This window comes from Asterias rubens, chromosome 10, assembly GCF_902459465.1.
Source record: "Asterias rubens chromosome 10, eAstRub1.3, whole genome shotgun sequence".
Taxonomy (NCBI): domain Eukaryota; kingdom Metazoa; phylum Echinodermata; class Asteroidea; order Forcipulatida; family Asteriidae; genus Asterias; species Asterias rubens.
Window position 1 is genome coordinate 5,805,276 of NC_047071.1, and position 18,867 is coordinate 5,824,142.

General features: G+C 38.9%; 1 protein-coding gene across 2 annotated transcripts in view; it reads right to left on the reverse strand.

Annotated features, from left to right (window-relative positions):
* The window catches only part of LOC117295427 (peptidyl-glycine alpha-amidating monooxygenase B-like), a 52,465-nt gene that overhangs the window by 4,552 nt on the left and 29,046 nt on the right, over positions 1-18,867 (reverse strand). For both annotated transcript variants that reach the window (XM_033778079.1, XM_033778080.1), the window contains exons 8-16: positions 17,310-17,377; positions 13,537-13,697; positions 10,210-10,313; positions 8,003-8,127; positions 6,966-7,346; positions 5,471-5,597; positions 4,307-4,423; positions 3,618-3,916; positions 1,187-1,396 (exon numbers count right to left, since the gene is read on the reverse strand). In XM_033778079.1, the coding sequence (XP_033633970.1) occupies positions 1,187-1,396; positions 3,618-3,916; positions 4,307-4,423; positions 5,471-5,597; positions 6,966-7,346; positions 8,003-8,127; positions 10,210-10,313; positions 13,537-13,697; positions 17,310-17,377 (1,592 nt within the window). The remainder of the gene's footprint in view (positions 1-1,186; positions 1,397-3,617; positions 3,917-4,306; positions 4,424-5,470; positions 5,598-6,965; positions 7,347-8,002; positions 8,128-10,209; positions 10,314-13,536; positions 13,698-17,309; positions 17,378-18,867) is intronic.

Sequence of the window (18,867 nt, forward strand, 5' to 3'; positions counted from 1 at the left end):
TATGGTAAGATTAAAAAATCTTCCTGAAAATGGTTTACTGAATATGAAGTTCACACTGGAACAAATTTTTATGTAAAATATTTCCTTCTGAATTGAAGCTTTTTTTTTTTTTTTAATTGTATCTAAAATCCTTAAAAAATGCAACAGGAAATTTTGGTTGTTATAAATAACCATAACTAAGGACAATTTTACATGCCGAAAATTGTGCTAGTTTTTGCTACTTTCAGCAAGTAAACACATAACAGATTAGGCCCAAAATTCCCCCCCCCCACAGTAGTGTGGGTAGGGTCTACGAACGAATACTTACCTGTAGAGCAAATTACTACAATTGAATATTCCCTATGCGCCGCTAGGTAACACTAAGACTTTTTTACAACAAGTGCAACAGCGCCCTCCATCGCCCAGTGCACTACGGCGCGAATCGCCCTCTTTCTCAGAAACTCATACGTACAAGTATACAAGAACCAAGTATAGTGGGGCAGGCGGGAGGGATGCTCTACAGGTAAGTATTCGTTCGTAGACCCTACCCACACTACTGTGGGGGGGGGGGGGGAGTCTACGTCACTCTACTTATCTGTAGAGCAAATTACAATTGGATAGACTAGCACCGTTTAGGAAGGCGGTGGGTATACGCGGGACTATTGCACATCATACAATTATTATGGCGTCATGGCAACGAGGCGCGACCGGAAGGAGGCACCAGCTGTTGCAAGAAATAAGAAACGCAAAATATGGGGGCCACATTGTCCGCACACGACCCGGGGGGTGTCGTCCCAATAGGACAAGGAAAAAACATTATCATATCAACAAACATTCCTTTACCAGTAAAGAGAAGTTTAGAACCTTCAATAAGTTTCCAGATACTGCAAGTTGTTGAAGCTACACACAATGATTTCAAAGATGCTAGGGTAGTCACACTTTACCTGATGGCACCTTTTACCATCAACACATCGCCTCTCACAATTCTACAGGAAGCTTTGGGTGCGTAAACTACATTTTTCTCTATCAGAATACAACGATAGAGGTAAGTGGCCTTCAATAAATACTCTCGCCAGTCAGTTCGCCAGTCAGCTGTGTTAACAAAGTATCATGACTGACCCGGTAGGAGATAAGTTTGTTTACTGAAGTCAAACACCCCTCACCAATACACACTATAAGAATTAACACCAAAAGACTCAAATAATACCTTTCCAGGGACTGTAGTTGATGGCAAATACCTGAGCCCCAAACTCCTTTAATTTGTATTCCTTCTTGAACTCCCCTGTGTCAGCTTGAAAACACTGTATACGTCCATTTTCCCTGTCGGCTACACATATTTGGCGTCTATCTGGGATGAATGATAGGCTGTGTGGTACTGAGAACGTACTTGGTGCAGGGTTGATTGCAAGCTCCCTTCCTACATGTATAAAACATACAATGTTAACTATTATCTTCAAGTACGCGCTAATCCTCCAATCAGATTGGCAGAATGGAGTGGTGATAAAAACCTTTATATAACACCCAAGCAGATCCTTGCCATTTGATTGGAGGATTGTCCGTCACGTGATAGCAAATAAAAGTACCATTGCACGCTGAGTCACTCACCGTGCTTTTTCGTTCCATCCGAAAAGTACCATTGCACGCTGGAACGGATGGAACGAAAAAGCTGAGTAAAAACATCACTGCGTGCGCGCGTCTTTGGTAACGCAGCAGGTGTTACTGCAAGAAGGCATAGTAAAATTACTAGCATTCGGCTTCTACAGTTGAAATTGTTTGTTTTGAAAGTTGTATCTTTCAATCAAAATGACAAAGATCTACTTGGATGTTATATAAAACAAATAATGAATGTTTTTCATTCGTGCAATGGTGCGAATATGTTCATTCGTTGAAAGCTGGAATGTTCCATTCAACTCGGCTCCGCCTCGTTGAATAGAACATTCCATCTTTCAACTCATGAACATTATTCGCACCATTGCACTCATAAACATTCATTATGTGTATAATATTGCACGGCTAATATCACTACCATGCGTCTTGTGTGTTCTATGTCACGCGCCAAGTTTGCTTGACGATAAACACGTTATCACACGCGCGCTCGTGGAAATACAGAAAATATAGCGCGTCTGCGTCCCATATCCAATTCGGCCTTCGGCCTCGTTGGATATGGGACGCAGAAGCGCTATATTTTTCCGTATTCCACTCGCGCTTGTGTGATAACTTAAGTGTGTACAATCGCTATAGAGCCAGGCAAATTTTAACATTTTAAGAATCATTTTCATTTCACCTGCTGTGTGTATATTGCCATTTACTGTTTGAGACTGCTTGTCTTCCAACACACATGTACTTCTTTGGGTTTGTTTTTAAATATTAGATATCTTTATTCCACCTTAATACTGAGTTAACCTAGTGACAATATACTAGTACACTACACAGTTATTAACAGCACAGACTGATTCAAAATTTCTCCATCTAAACAAAGCAGTACCGTAACTTTTGCAAGGAAATCCATCCGTTCAACAAGACTTTTTTTCCCTCCATATTTATGAACACTTTGAACGTCAAAATGATGTTATTCCGCGACTTTTCTTAATGGCGAATTTGAAATAATTGTCATCCTTGGACCCATGGTATAATCTGTAATGTCTCACGCTATAGTGGGGTTGATCGCAATGCATGATCATGAGTATGAGATATGAGATAGCTGCAAAAAAAATACAGTCGGGTTGCCACTTGATGCAGACCATCCTAATAGACCATTACAAAAACGATCTATGATGTTAACTTTAATACAATTTGACTTTATTGCAACGCAACTCGCACATTGTGGCGACGCACAATGACTGATGTGCCGACTGCCAATCACTGCACGTGGCCACAAATGACCGCAAATACGCACTGCCCCTGTCTTTGTGCGCTCGTGACTGTGGTTTATATGCCTGGCGGCTTATACGCTGACACCTAAATCTTTTTTTTTAGGGCATTGCTGTTTATACACTGGGTTACTTATAAGCCTAAATTTAGGGTACACATTACACATAACCTGGGGTACGTTCCACTCGCGCAAACGTTGCCAACATTTGCGCACGTTCGCCAACAATTTCAAGTGGAACGAGTTGTTCGCCGCCACCGTTGGCAACTTTAGGCGAACATACTTCTGAGGTGTTGGCGAGTGGTTTTTAAATGGCGGACAAGCATACGGTATTATTTCTTTGTCACAAACATAATTACATTGTATTTTCAGTGGATGATAATGCAGATTTGGAATAACAAAGTTGATATTTACATCACATATACGCACCAATCATTCAAAAGATAAAAAACGTTTGCGCGAACAGTTGCGAGTCGTTTGCGCGAGTGGAACACACCCCAGATATGATTGGTTAGGATATGGTGAGCATCACAGCTGTGGTATCAAAGACTCCTGACTACAGTTAACCAAGGTCACAAAACTTATCAACAATTCGCATAAAGAGTCATTGCCATTTACAACAGCAATCAGAATAGAGTTGTCTGATTAGTTTTATGACTTATAATATGTTGATATATGCAACATGTAAAACCAGACTACTGGTTCATTCGGTCAATGCAATGTGAGTTGTTGTTAAATTAGTGAAGGGGAAGTAAATAAAAAACGTTACCAATATAGGATGATGCTTTCCCCCATTCCTTAATGTAGTCTCCAGTAGGAGAAAACATGACGATCCTGCTGTTACAATAGCCATCAGCGACATAAATATTCCCTGAGGCTGGATCAACTGCAACGTCCGTTGGTTTACAGAAGTGGTCAGTACCACTGCCTGGCTGAAATTCTGTTCCTAGAGTGAGTAGTGGCTCTCCACTACCCCCAGCAGGAAACTTGAAAGCCTGGTGGAGAGCAACGTCTGTGAGCCAAACATTACTCTCATGGTCAATGGAGAGACCGTGAGGCATGAAAAACCTGCAAGTAACACACAAAAGATTACTGTTAAGACAGGAACTGACTACTGTGAGCTAAAGATAAGAAAACAAACTTGTTGTATTTTTTAAGTGATGATATAGCCCTGGCGGCCTAACACTTTCTTAACGGGTAGTAATGTAGGAAGAAGGTACAGAATTTTTGATGACTATGTGACGACCAAAACCCACCGCAAAAAGTGTATGCTGCCCTTGAATGTGAATCAGTTGAAACTAGTGGCTTCTTGCAGGTAAAATTTTAGTTATGAAGCTTTGAATATGTTCTGCCCCAGAAATGGCCCTTAATTTTAGGACTCTGTATCTGTGTACAGCACAGAGGAAGAGTCATAGGGCTAGGAATGATACAAATACAAACAAATAAACTGATACTTACATGTTAGCTCCCCACTGCTGTTTAACCAGTCCTGTTTCCTTGTCAATTACTAGTACTGTGTTGTTTTTGATGGCACCTTGTTCTGAATGCAGGTAATGGTTGTCAACACTAAAACTCCTGCACACACACACACAAAATAATGTATATATATTGGCACAAATGCAAGGGTTTGCCAAAAAGTAATCATGCCCGTAAACTTGATGGTACTGTAGGGCAGACTATCCAATAATTCCTCAAATAGTTGTATACATCTCAACAGGTGGCCAATATCCCATATATTTTCGAGGCTCACTCCCATATCTGACTATAAAACACACCACACACTTTCCTAATCTATGACCTAAAGGTCCCCCAGTACTGACCATTACTCTCAATGTTGACCACAACATCATTTAACCATGTTCTTAGAAATGATGTCACTAATCTTACGCTATTTCTGTGTGACATCATTTCTAAATCAAGAGTTCCCCCTGCCACCAATATCTTATAAAACATCGCCCCAACTTTCTCTCAGGGCCCAAACCTCTCCTTTGACTTTCCCTTACACCTCAGTGCAAGAGACTCGCCTCTCAAATCGCTACAAGCTAGGTCATGCACCTCTGTACAACTGTATTGATAAGTCACCTTATAGTAAAATAAGATAAAACCCATACATGTACATTGTCTCATCCGTAAACCAAGTACAGTTTCTTCTCTTAATACTCAGCATTACAGTACTCACACTGTACTATTCCATCCTTCCCATTATGCAGACCATGCTTGTATACCATGTCTATAGACCCTTATCATGCTGTCACTATCTTGGTCATGTTCCCCGTTTCCAATAACAGTAATGGATGCTAACATTCATTGCCCATGGCACCAGACTATTTCGTCTAGCCTCAGTTTGGTTACAATGAGTTGGAATGGAGTAAAATCAAGATGACCACACCATGATAAAGGTCGTTTATACTCACCCTACACCCCACACTCTCTCCACTCTATGGAATATGTGCACATCTCCTGTTGAATCAACTGCAGACCAATGTTTGTATACTATGTTTATTATGTGAGTACTCACCCTGAACCCCACACTGTCTCCACTCTATGGAATATGTGCACATCTCCTGTTGAATCAACTGCAGACCAATGCTTGTATACTATGTCTATTATGTGAGTACTCACCCTACACCCCACACTGTCTTCACTCTATGGAATATGTGCACATCTCCTGTTGAATCAACTGCTACTCCAGCAACCTGTCCTAGTGTTATACCTTGAGTGATTGGCCATCCCTCCATCTTCCGCAGATCTAATTAATGATAACAATCATAATAATACACGACACTGTTAGTGTCAACATTTGGAATCTAACACTAAGACTTTCTTCAAGCTGAAAATACCGACACTTTTAACCTTTTTGCACTCATGCGCACAAGCATGAGTCATGTTCACCTTGAATGCAGCACAGAAAGTCACAAGATTTTTAACTGTAACTAGAAATACTTAAATAACTTTAGTTGTGATTATTTTTGTGTACATAACCAGTTTGGTTTATTTTGTAGAGGATAAAATTACCTTGAAAATGATTTGCACAGTTGTTCTGTTTCATTTATCATATTGAAGCTTTGCGATCGAAAACATAAGACAGATCAAATAAACTTAGGAAACAATGTTTGTGTCAATGATTTTCTTTTTTACATGTACATGTTAAGTTTGCGAATAAGTTTGCTCAACTATAATGTCACTTGAATGAAATAAACTATTTAAAAAACAATTTATAAATATTCACAACAAACCATTGGGAATAAAACTAATGCCTCTTTTCCCAACAGAAAACGTCTTTATCTAAAACTCTCTGAGGTATCCTTTCAAATCATGCTATCCCTTGTGTAAAAAAAACCTGCAAGTCTACTGTGAAAGCAAGTACATGAAGTACAGTCGCCATTACTGTGTTCAGTGTGCATGAAATATGTTCTTTGTAACATTCGGTCTGGACAATAAACAGAAAAACTATTTGTTGTGTGTTGTGTACATGTGATGTTGAGGATAGGACTTCTGATAGAAGGTGGAATACAAAATAAAATTATATTGGGGACCTTGGGTTACTTTTAGACTATTGCAATATCAGTATTGCGCGCTATTTTTCATTTGTAAAACTCGCCAGCTTGCCAAACTTATCAGGCGGTTTGAGGAATCGAATCAAATCCACTATCAAAGTGTTTCTACTAGGTGCAAGTACATGTATTAAATACATTGATACAGAAAGAAAGGTATTTATGTTGTGAATTCTAAGCCCAATTTATGTAGCCCTTAGTAAGGGTTTACAAGGTGCCCCAGCACATTCAGCAGCCACAGCCAGGAACACTGGGGCTCGATAAGTGCACTGGGTTCTTTTCCATGCGTTACACAACACATGGGACCAATGGCTTAACGCCCTATTCCAAGGAAGAAGCAATGGTTTAGTGTCTTGCGTAAGGACTGGGGGACTCAAAACCACACTCTGCTGACCAGAAACACCAGAGTTTGAATTCGGTGCTTTTAATCGCTACGCTCGACACTTCTCCTTTGAGGAGAAACAATTACTGCAGTTTAGGGTTGTGTGAGGGTTACATGTATTTAAAGGGTTAAGGATTGAGCTTAATATTTCATTCTGATTCAACAGGCACAATTGACTCACCATCCTTTCCCTCATCAGCAGCACCTTGCTCTGTCTTAGCCCTCTCTGTGGACCACTCAGCATCCATTACCGTCTGCCCCATCTCAGGTTTCACTGTATTCACTTCCATTCCTACATCTTCAACCATCTCATCTGCTCCATCCACTTTTTCTTCATTTTCACCTTGGGTGAAATACGACTGAGTGATGCGGCTCCACTTGTCTAAAAAGTTCTTATAGGTGTCCTCATTTGGGTCGTCTGCATTCCAGTTAGGATTGTAGTTGGACTCTTCATTGTTGTTGTAGCCGTAAGATTCTTGGGGTACATGATCGTAAGGTACACCTCCCTGGGGGACTTCCTGCCGGTGGAGCGATGGAGGATGAAGGGGAATTGTGTCGGAATCTGTGGGGTCAGATAGTTGCATACATTCTTACTATAAGGTGTGTAAGAAGTTTAATGACACTGGACAACCTTTAGTAATTGCCATAGACCAGTCTTCTCACTTGGTATATTTCAACATATGCATCAAATAACAAACCAGTGAAAATTTGAACTCAATTGGACATGGAAGTTGCGAGATAATAATGAAAGAAAAACACCCTTGTCACACGAAGTGTGCTTTCAGATCAAGACCTCAAAATCAAATTCTGAGGTCTCAAAATCAAATTTACTTCAGAAGGAGCAGTTGCTCACAATGTTTTATACTGTCAACATCTCTACATTGATTGCTAACAAGTAAGTTTTTATCCTAACAATTTTTTTGAGCAATTATCAAAAGTGCCTCTAAGGGTCACTCTAGTCTAGTCAAGTAGTGCAGGTCAAAACTTAACAACGGGCAGGCATTAGGTTAGCTGTTAGAATAGTCTGAATGAATGATCCAAATATCATAAGAGAGGGCTTGAGTGAATTCAGGAATAGATACTAAGATCAACCGGTGAACAGGCATGATTCTGTATAGTATTTTTCAATTTTTAATGGTAAAACAAAAAGAGGGAAATCAGCTGATCCGAGGAAAAGATGCATGCCTAGGTTGGTTACAATGAAAACACTCATCTTACCAAATGGGATATTCCTAAAGATTTGTTGACTGCCACCATCCCAACACATCTTATAAGATTCACCATTAATGGCGTCCGTGTAATACATCATGTAGAAATTACACATCTCATCATTGGCTGTTGCACTGAAACATGTTTAAAAAAACAAGAATCCAACTTGACATTTATTTCTTAAAGAAGCAAACCCAGAAAAAATGGACAGCATTTAACTGTGTCCTTTACAGGACACAGCTAACTCACCCATGGTGGGGCACTTTCATGTCAAAGGGCACCAATGCAAACTACAACAAAAGCATAAGACATTCCATGGGCAATTGCAAGGGGTGTTGTGGTATATTTCAGGCTCGTACAACATGCACTCAGAAACAAGTTCAACCCCAAACATAAATAGCAGAACAGACAATACCTCAATCCAGTAAGTGATGTTTAAACTCAAAGATTACATGTTCTAATTGATGGGTAATTATTGACACACTTCACATGTAGTCCATGCAGTGGTTACTGCCACTCTCCAAAATTAAAGCCATTTTGTAAGCGTTGTAAACAAATTGTTCACCACATGTTTTTCAAAACAAAGCAAGTTTGTATCACTTGCTTGGTGTCCATATGGAGTGATCCATGTTGTTTAGAAAGGGTTTAAAGACTAATCAGATTGTCAGGTGAATGAGTTCTCATATCTATTTTGTGTTTATTGTAACAGTATGTCAAATGACGAGGAACTTTGTGTAAATTGTATCAAACAAATAATGAATAATTTTGGTGAGTGCGTTGCGGCAGAATACAATCACTTCGTCAAATCTGGTTTTGGAAAAATCCTGATTTGGTATTGCCACATGTGTATCCAATATTTGTACAGTTTTGGGTAGACATGGAAGAATCACTATAGAATTAGGTGCTTCATGCGCTCATTTATGGTTCTAAGAATCACTATAGAATTAGGTGCTTCATGCGCTCATTTATGGTTCTAAGAATCACTATAGAATTAGGTGCTTCATGCGCTCATTTATGGTTCTAAGAATCACTATAGAATTAGGTGCTTCATGCGCTCATTTATGGTTCTAAGAATCACTATAGAATTAGGTGCTTCATGCGCTCATTTATGGTTCTAAGAATCACTATAGAATTAGGTGCTTCATGCGCTCATTTATGGTTCTAAGAATCACTATAGAATTAGGTGCTTCATGCGCTCATTTATGGTTCTAAGAATCACTATAGAATTAGGTGCTTCATGCGCTCATTTATGGTTCTAAGAATCACTATAGAATTAGGTGCTTCATGCGCTCATTTATGGTTCTAAGAATCACTATAGAATTAGGTGCTTCATGCGCTCATTTATGGTTCTAAGAATCACTATAGAATTAGGTGCTTCATGCGCTCATTTATGGTTCTAAGAATCACTATAGAATTAGGTGCTTCATGCGCTCATTTATGGTTCTAAGAATCACTATAGAATTAGGTGCTTCATGCGCTCATTTATGGTTCTAAGAATCACTATAGAATTAGGTGCTTCATGCGCTCATTTATGGTTCTAAGAATCACTATAGAATTAGGTGCTTCATGCGCTCATTTATGGTTCTAAGAATCACTATAGAATTAGGTGCTTCATGCGCTCATTTATGGTTCTAAGAATCACTATAGAATTAGGTGCTTCATGCGCTCATTTATGGTTCTAAGAATCACTATAGAATTAGGTGCTTCATGCGCTCATTTATGGTTCTAAGAATCACTATAGAATTAGGTGCTTCATGCGCTCATTTATGGTTCTAAGAATCACTATAGAATTAGGTGCTTCATGCGCTCATTTATGGTTCTAAGAATCACTATAGAATTAGGTGCTTCATGCGCTCATTTATGGTTCTAAGAATCACTATAGAATTAGGTGCTTCATGCGCTCATTTATGGTTCTAAGTTTAACCAAACTCTTACCCAGCACTTGTTGTTGTGTCTTGTAAAGGAGGTCCCAAGTTCAACCAAACTCTTACCCAGAATGTTTTGTTGTGTCTTGTTAAGGAGGTCCTAAGTTTAACCAAATCTTACCCAGCATGTGTTGTTGTGTGTCTTGTTAAGGAAGTCCTAAGTTTAACCAAATCTTACTCAGCATGTGTTGTTGTGTGTCTTGTTAAGGAGGTCCTAAGTTTAACCAAACTCTTACCCAGCATGTGTTGTTGTGTCTTGTTAAGGAGGTCCTAATTTTAGTCAACTCTTACCCAGCATGTGTTGTTGTGTGTCTTGTTAAGGAGTTGTACGTACATCGTGCTGCCAAATAATCACCCTGTCGAATCTCAAAGGTTTGTTCCATCGGATAAAATGCCTGTAAAGCAAACCGAAACAGTATTGTAAAGCAATCATCTTGCAGCACCTTACTTCCAAAGTGTCTAAAACTGTTCACTCTCTCTGAAAAAAAAATAGCCAACTCTTTATTCAACCCCAAAAATCATTTAAAAATTTACCCAGTCAGTTTCACTTGTGGTTTATATTGACTTCTGAAATAAAAAGTTGCATCCCCTTAAGTTGATCCTCTGGCTGCCGTTTCCTAGGTCGTATCGTAATTTGGGTGTGATCCCTGGTTACGTGGCAATTAACAGTTGTATGGCTTCTGACTGGCACCTGAACAAAGATATTGACAAAATAGGGAGACTGACAACATAGGGCTAGATAGCTTAGTTGGTAGAGGGCTTGCACGTTAATCTGGAGGTCGTTAGTTCAAATCCCACTCTAGTCAATACTAGCTGTACTTCCCTATCAACAAATAACAGGGTGTTTTTTTTTTTAGTGAGGTAAGAAACAAAAATCAAACAGTGTCTGTAAAACTTGATGTGTTAACAATATGGAAATTATTTCAGCAGTGACATGTCAACTAATGGAAGGAACTATGTATCGTCTACATGGTCTAGGGGTGGACAGCACCAAATATTGATTGATACATGTCACAATAGGGACATTGAGCACACTTACAACATGTACATGTTGGCAAGCCTGGAGCAATCTCCTACACTCTTACACATGTACATGTTGGCAAGCCTGGAGCAATCTCCTACACTCTTACACATGTACATGTTGGCAAGCCTGGAGCAATCTCCTACACTCTTACAACATGTACATGTTGGCAAGCCTGGAGCAATCTCCTACACTCTTACAACATGTACATGTTGGCAAGCCTGGAGCAATCTCCTACACACTTACAACATGTACATGTTGGCAATAGCCTGGAGCAATCTCCTACACTCTTACACATGTACATGTTGGCAAGCCTGGAGCAATCTCCTACACTCTTACACATGTACATGTTGGCAAGCCTGGAGCAATCTCCTACATTCTTGATACTAATTTCATTTGCCATGCCCCTACATTGATGCCCAAAGCGGCTCCTTCTACAGTTCAGTTTTCAAAGACTTGTTTTAAAAGTTTGTTCAACAAAGGAAACAATTGTCCCGTTTTGTAAAAATTTGCAATCTGTGAGTACTGCCGGTATAGATAACAATGGGCAGTCAACCAAGATGTCTTCTGGAGGTGTTACTATCAAATTCATTACAACATGGTCTTGTTTTCATAAACATGAGTCACACAAAAATGTCATTCAATTTCTAGATTCACCCTTCAATGATGCATTATGTATTGAAAGAATATCATATCTGTTGTTGATTACTGAATTTGAGCTCTGCTTGCTGCCCAATTCTACGCTTATGAATCAACATTATCAGCTTACAGGGTAAGCGCCTAATTTCTGCGCTAGCTGTGTCAGCAAAGAATGCCACAACTATACATTCCTTGCAAACCTGGGCAATATGCTGACATAAGCACAGACTTCCTTGCTTCCATAAGCATTGGTTCTTTGCTTACAGTAAGCCGAGCCATAAATTTGGGCAGGAGTCTCTTGTTACTGACTAGCCAACCTTGATGGCCATCCTTTAAAGACATCTGCTCTAAAAAGCTGAAAGATACAGGTTAGATTCCTAATAACCCACTTGCCAATTTTCATTTTCATTAAATTTAAAGCTTTGCATTGTTGCGGTGATAATGTTACAAGCCCACACAGTGTAAAGAGATTCTTTTGGACGAGGCGGTAGGTCTAAAAAGAGCTAGTTATAATCAACATTTTGACTTGAGTTACTTGAACATGACATGTGCATGCACGGTGCCAATGCACAATGAGCCAACAAATTGGTTCAGCCTTTACCCTGCTGTAGAATTCATCCCAAACAGAATGTTCCAATTGGGTTACCACGTCAACTTCTTAATATTAATTTGGGTTTTTACACATATACACCGATGTGCGTTAACAAAAATCACAGCCATATTACTCGGGTGGGATTCAAACCCAAGACCTTTGCAATTCTAGAGCAGTGTCATGGTCATACAAAGGAGACCACCGAGATTGCCCGGTGGCCAGAGGCAGTTCGAATCCTTTGTTTAGCAGCGGGTACTGCAAACGATTTAATAGATGTTACTTGGGTTTTTACCAATATATATGTACATGTACACCGATATGTATGTGGGTTAAAAACCCAAATTAGTATTCTTTATCCCCAATGCAAACTTAAGATCAATTAAACTTCTAAATACAAACATGCGTAAGGAATGCATGGTTAGGACATGACCTGGACATGTCCTCAACATGGCCTCCCAAATTTGCCGTGCTGTGTAAATCTCGCAGGGTAGCCGTCAGTATCCATTGACTTTTCAGTGGTTACCCTCTCTATATAAACAGGCCTAGTGGACATCTAAGCAGATGTGATACCATGACCACTGCTATAATGGGAAACTTTAGGGCAGGCCTTTTAAACAGTTTTTCGCCAGTAGTGTGCAATGCTCAAACCTCACACGCAATACTGAGCATGTGCGCGCATGCTCAGAGCCTCAAAGTCTTTCATTACCTCTCATTAAACCCCAAATCCTCTATGCTACGATGAAATCATGCTACCAATACTGCACAGCCAAATCAACCTTGTCTCATGGCAAACTCAGTTTTTTTTACGGGAATTCATTAAAGGCAGTGGACACTATTGGTAATTACTCAAAATAATTATTGCCATATAACCTTACTCGGTAACGAGTAATGGGGAGAGGTTGTTAGTATAAAACATTGTGAGAAACGGCTCCCTCTGAAGTTACGTAGTTTTCAAGTAAGAAGTAATTTTCCATGAATTTGATTTTGATACCTCAAGTTTAGAATTTGAGGTTTCAAAATCAAGCATCTGAAAGCACACAACTTTGTGTGTTTTTTCCTTTCATAGTTATATCGCAACTCCGACGACCAATCGAGCTCAAATTTTCACAGGTGTGATATTTTATGTATATGTTGAGATACACCATGAAGTGAGAAGGCTGGTCGATGACATCTACCAATAGTGTCCACTGTCTTTAACAGAGCGAACGGAGTAAAAAAGGCTCAAGTACAAAATTTAATGTGTCTAAATGACCTCTTTATTATGCTCATGGATTCTGGTTAAGTCTTTACATCTTAGTAAAATTGACTGTAATATATGGTTTGTTTAAGAAAACTCTTACATGTACATGTATGTTGTTGGACCTACCTGTGGCCATTGTGGGTTTCCTTTACCCAATAGGGCCCATTCGCCTTGTCGTATACGGTAACCACTGATGACTGTGCTCAGCTCATGGGCGTGGGTACGAAAAGCAAAAGGGTAGATAGGAATGGGATCCCTGTACGCACATGCAACATCAGCATGGTAATCTAAAGATCAAATAGAAAAAAGGAACAGTTACATGCAAGATAATGTAGAAAGTTGCAGTAAGTCTGTGCAGAGAGTTTGTATCAACAGCGTATGGAAGCACAGGGCCACTTCAATTTGTTAACAGGTCTGGAACTTTGCACTTTGAGGAACATCATATTTCTAATTAAAAATTAATTGATTCAGTAAAATTCATAATTTTATTTGAATTTAACTCATAGCACTACCTCAGAAATAGAAAAATGAAGTATTTGACTTGGGTTAACCCCTCAAACTCTATAATAGAATACAATTTTGCGAAACAAAGTCAATTAAATCTAAACTGGATTAGCTTGTTTTGTAGTTAATATATTTGTATACTCACTCGATTAAACAAACCACAGCGACCATTTATTACATTCACCCCCCCTCCCTGAAATTTGTGTTTCTCATGTTCCATTTCTAGATCATCCAGCTTGATCTGGAGCAGTACCATCAATGTAAGTATAACATGCTTCCTGCTACTCCTTGCACTTCCCTATGACATCCAATGTTAATGCATCCAGGCGGATCCAGGCGGAAGAGATCCAGAAAGGTTATAAGGACACACCATGCACAGAGAGACCCAAGAGTAATGTAGGTCATTCTGTACAAACAACCCAAGGCTAATTTCCCTTCTCAAGTGAACACAAAATGTTTTGTTTCCTCAAAGCCAGAACAACTCTACAAATTAAACCTCAATATCAAAAGAAAGAGCCTGGAGCAGAAGCGTGATATACTATTAATAACATTCCCATCCTCTTATTAGATTCACAACAACCCTTAAATTATATCAAACTTGATTACAAGGAACTAATGACCATGGAGTGTGTTCAGATTGAACACATCTGTGGATGATGGTCCTTTACATAGATGCAAGAAGTAGACCTATCGTGACTTTTTAAAACACAAATTAGTGTTTAGTATTCTGCATAGTTAAGACATATCTTAACATTCAAGTCTTGATCCCAGTGAATAGCTTGTGTCAACTTCATTTTCTCATTTGCAAAATGTAAATTCTCAACTCTGAATGTTTTCAGACCCACTTGTCTACAACACTACTTTTCAGAAGCAGGGATGTTTATGCAATTTATGGGTTACTTTCCTCTCCTTAGTGTAGACATTCTAATGTGCTTAGAAGCATTAACACACAGTAATCAGAGTCTGGTGGTATCAACACAGTATTTTTAGTGAAAGCTGTTTGTACATGAACACGTGTGCCATTCATTCAAATCAGACGCATTGTTAAAGCACCCAACATCCCAAACAAGGTAGTGATTTTGACCAAGGAAATAATCCTACGCGTTTGTGCACGCAGCATCACCAATGCGCTCTCTTCATGTAGACCTTGTTTTTAACTCTACGATTGGACCATACTTTACCTGTAGCCTGAATCCAACAAGTGGAAACCAAGAGATAAAATAAAAAACTCTAACCATCATTAAGTTTATGTACAAACACAGGTTTAAATTTACAGGTTAAAGAGATTTGTGTATTTTTTGTAACACAAAACACAATGCCCACAGATTAAAGACACTGGACACCTTGGTAATTGTCAAAGACCATTCTTCTCACTTGGTGTATCACAACATTTATGCACAAAATCACAAACCTGTGAAAATTTGAACTCAGTTGGTCGATGTAGTTGCAAGATTATAATAATGAAAGAAAAAACACCCTTGTTACACAAAGTTGTGTGCTTTCAGATGCTTGATTGCGGAACCTAAAATCTAATTCTGAGGTCTCAAAACAAAATTTAAATATTTTAGTGGTAAATTACTTCTTTCTCAAAAACTACCTTACTTCAGAGGGAGTTGTTTCTCACAATGCTTTATACTATCAACAGCTCTCAATTGCTTGTTACCAAGTAAGTTTTTATGCTAACAATTCTTTTGAGTAATTACCATTAGTGTCCTGCCGTCGATTTCACAAAGAGTTAGGACTCGTCTTATCTCGAGTTAGGACGAGTAACTCTTCCTAACTTAAGATTAATCTTAAGGTCTGCATGCTACAGTGCAGGGTTGGGACTCGTCCTGAGTCCTATGAGATTAGTCTTAAGTTAGGAAGAGTTTTGTGAAATCGACGGCAGTGCCTGTAATATTAAACTTATATGGTTTGAAGATAATTGTAGTAGAAAGCTACATGTAACACTAAAATTTTACTTGCTGAGGTGCTCTAGTTTTTGAGATGAGTAAGACAATGTCACGAAAATACGTTTTACATGCTAATATAATTTTCGGCTCACTGAGACAAAACTAATATTTGTAACTTGTTTTACTCATTTCTCAAAAGCTACAGCACCTCAGCAAGTAACATTTTAAGAAAAGCTTTCTACAATCATTATCTTTAAACGGTGTGAGTTTAATGTAAATTTGTGGACATTGTGTGTTGTGTCCTACAAAAAGTACCCAGACCCTTTAAGATAGTTCATTCTGTTACAAATACATGTATGTTTTATGTCAAGAGAAAGTTGCCTGCAGTCATTTTGAATATTGGCATACAGATTATTGAAACAGGATACCCCACCAAGCAGAATTCCTACCTGACTTCAAAGTCTTTTGGGTTTGTTCAAGTTTTTTTTCTCTCTCTTTAAGATATCAGCATTCAAGTCGTCAATCATTTGGACAAGCAAAAGGAAAACAAAGAAATGAAAAATCCCAACTCATGACTTCCCTTGAAGATGCTCATCAGCTGTAATAATTGTTACCGTGGCAATGTCAAATGTCATCTGTTATGATAAGGTATCATTCACCCTGAAGGAAGATCCATAGAATAACACACTGACAATGTTATGTGGGTGAAATGACCAACAAAGAAAATAGTCTCTAAAGCCTTGCTCAACTTGGTCTGCCACACATGAACATTAAACAGTATTTTATGTACATGTACAGCATGAAATGATCCTGTTCTGCCACTTGATCTAAAAAGCACGCCTGATACTTCACGGAGGCAGCAAAGACGATTGCCTCCGTGTCCCATGGTCATTGCCTTGGTGCCCTTGAAATGCTCCAGTACAAGTTTTCCGTTTCATCATGCCCTTTACGTAAAGATACCTTGGTGCCCATGCCCTTTCAAAAACATGGCAAACAGGCCTTGCCAAGAAGGAAATGTCTTGGTGCCCTTGCCGTTTCAAAAACAAGGTAAACAGGCCTTACCAAGAAGAAAATGCCTTGGTGCCCTTGCCCTTTCAAAAACAAGGTAAACAGGCCTTACCAAGAAGAAAATGCCTTGGTGCCCTTGCCCTTTCAAAAACAAGGTAAACAGGCCTTACCAAGAAGAAAATGCCTTGGTGCCCTTGCCCTTTCAAAAACATGGCAAACAGGCCTTACCAAGAAGGAAATGTCTTGGTGCCCTTGCCGTTTCAAAAACAAGGCAAACAGGCCTTACCAAGAAGAAAATGCCTTGGTGCCCTTGCCCTTTCAAAAACAAGGTAAACAGGCCTGAAAAAGTCTTAGGTGCTTTATACATGTACATCATGTTGCACCAGTCAAATTACCAAAATGGCAATCTAAGCAAAGCACGTTAAAATGTTGGGTTGATGACCTTTAAGACTAATGAAAAAACACTGTCAAGCTTAATTCTCACTTCATACTTACTTGTTTCTCCGGGCGGAATAGACATGGATGATGCTCCTAATAGATAAACACCCCCGGCATATGGCTGCCTGCAAATACAACAATGAATACAGTTATTCACAGACAACATTTAATTATTTATATGATCATTCTGAAAGTGACTTGCATCTTTCATTTACTTATTTAAGGCCTCAAGAAATCTGTGAAGATGGAGATGTTGAAGAAGATATCAGCTGCAAGAAGGAAGAACCAACTAGAGTTTCATGGCCGAGAGGTTTAGAGCAGCGGAATTCAAGTTCTGGCGGTTAAGTCATCAGAGTGTGGGTTTGAGTCCCGGTCGTGTCACTTGTGTCCCTATAGGCAATTCACTTTACTATGTTTGCTTCTCTTCACCCAGGGGTACTAATGGGTACCTGCGAGGGTAGAGGTTGAAATTGTGTATGAAAAAGCCGTTAGAGCACTACGTTTGCCCAGGTTGTATACTCCCCAGGGAACTGAGAAAGATTACAGGAATGTTATTGGCCCAATGACGAGGGCACTATTTGTAAAGTGCATTGAAACAGTTATTGTAAAATGCAGTACGAGAACTAGTTATTATTCTTATTATGATTACAAAATGTGTGATTCTAAATCAATCCCTTACGGCGATACATCCACAAATGAAAGAAACAAAATAATGTAGTTTGAAGGTTGCACAAGTTCAGACTCTGAGGGGATCCTTCCTTGTATCTATCTATGAGATGACAGGAAATTGACTGTGACTTATGCCAACACCAATGCTGATAAATTACTTCCTTTTCAAATCAAACTCATTTCCCATCCAGCATATTATACATGTAAGTACTTAAGGGAGATGAGCCTTCCAGACAATTGCTATATATGCTTGTAACAGGGCTTAGATACTTGATGTACTTTACAGGATGATAATGGATACTGCACTTGTTTGGAACGTCATTCTAGAGGGACAAGTAATCTGTTATTTACAGATTTTAGAACTTGATAAAATGTGTAACTTGTGCCTTTGTAAATTCCATTAACTAAAACCATTCAAACCAAACCAGCTGCCTTGTTTTTCATATATTCAATCATATGGTAATCTATTGACCTGATTGAATAGCATATATGATTCTCGCGCCTAGCTTTCTATGGTTGGTGGCCTCAACTTGATTTTTTTAAAAACAAGTTCCTGTTTGTCACATTACACAGTTTCAATTTTAACTTCCACTGTTGCGTCAGTATTTAATTGGAACACCTTAGAGCCAAACTATCACGCAATGTATCCTTCCAAGCAAGCCTTTTTAGAAATGTTAAAGGTGTATGGTACAACACTGTGTTGTTTAGGATGAAAACAATGTATTCAAAACTAAAGGTTTCAAATCTAACTTATGAAAATCAAAAGGGTGCAAAGTTTCTGTATTTTTCAATAACATGTTGTTATACGTACGGTGTACATGAAGATGTGGGTCTAAATGTACATAAATTCCCAACAAAATTCCAGATCTTTGACGGACATTTTGAGTTAGGAAATGTAGTTAAAAGCAACAGATAGGTAATTAGGACTAGTACTAATATTGCATTT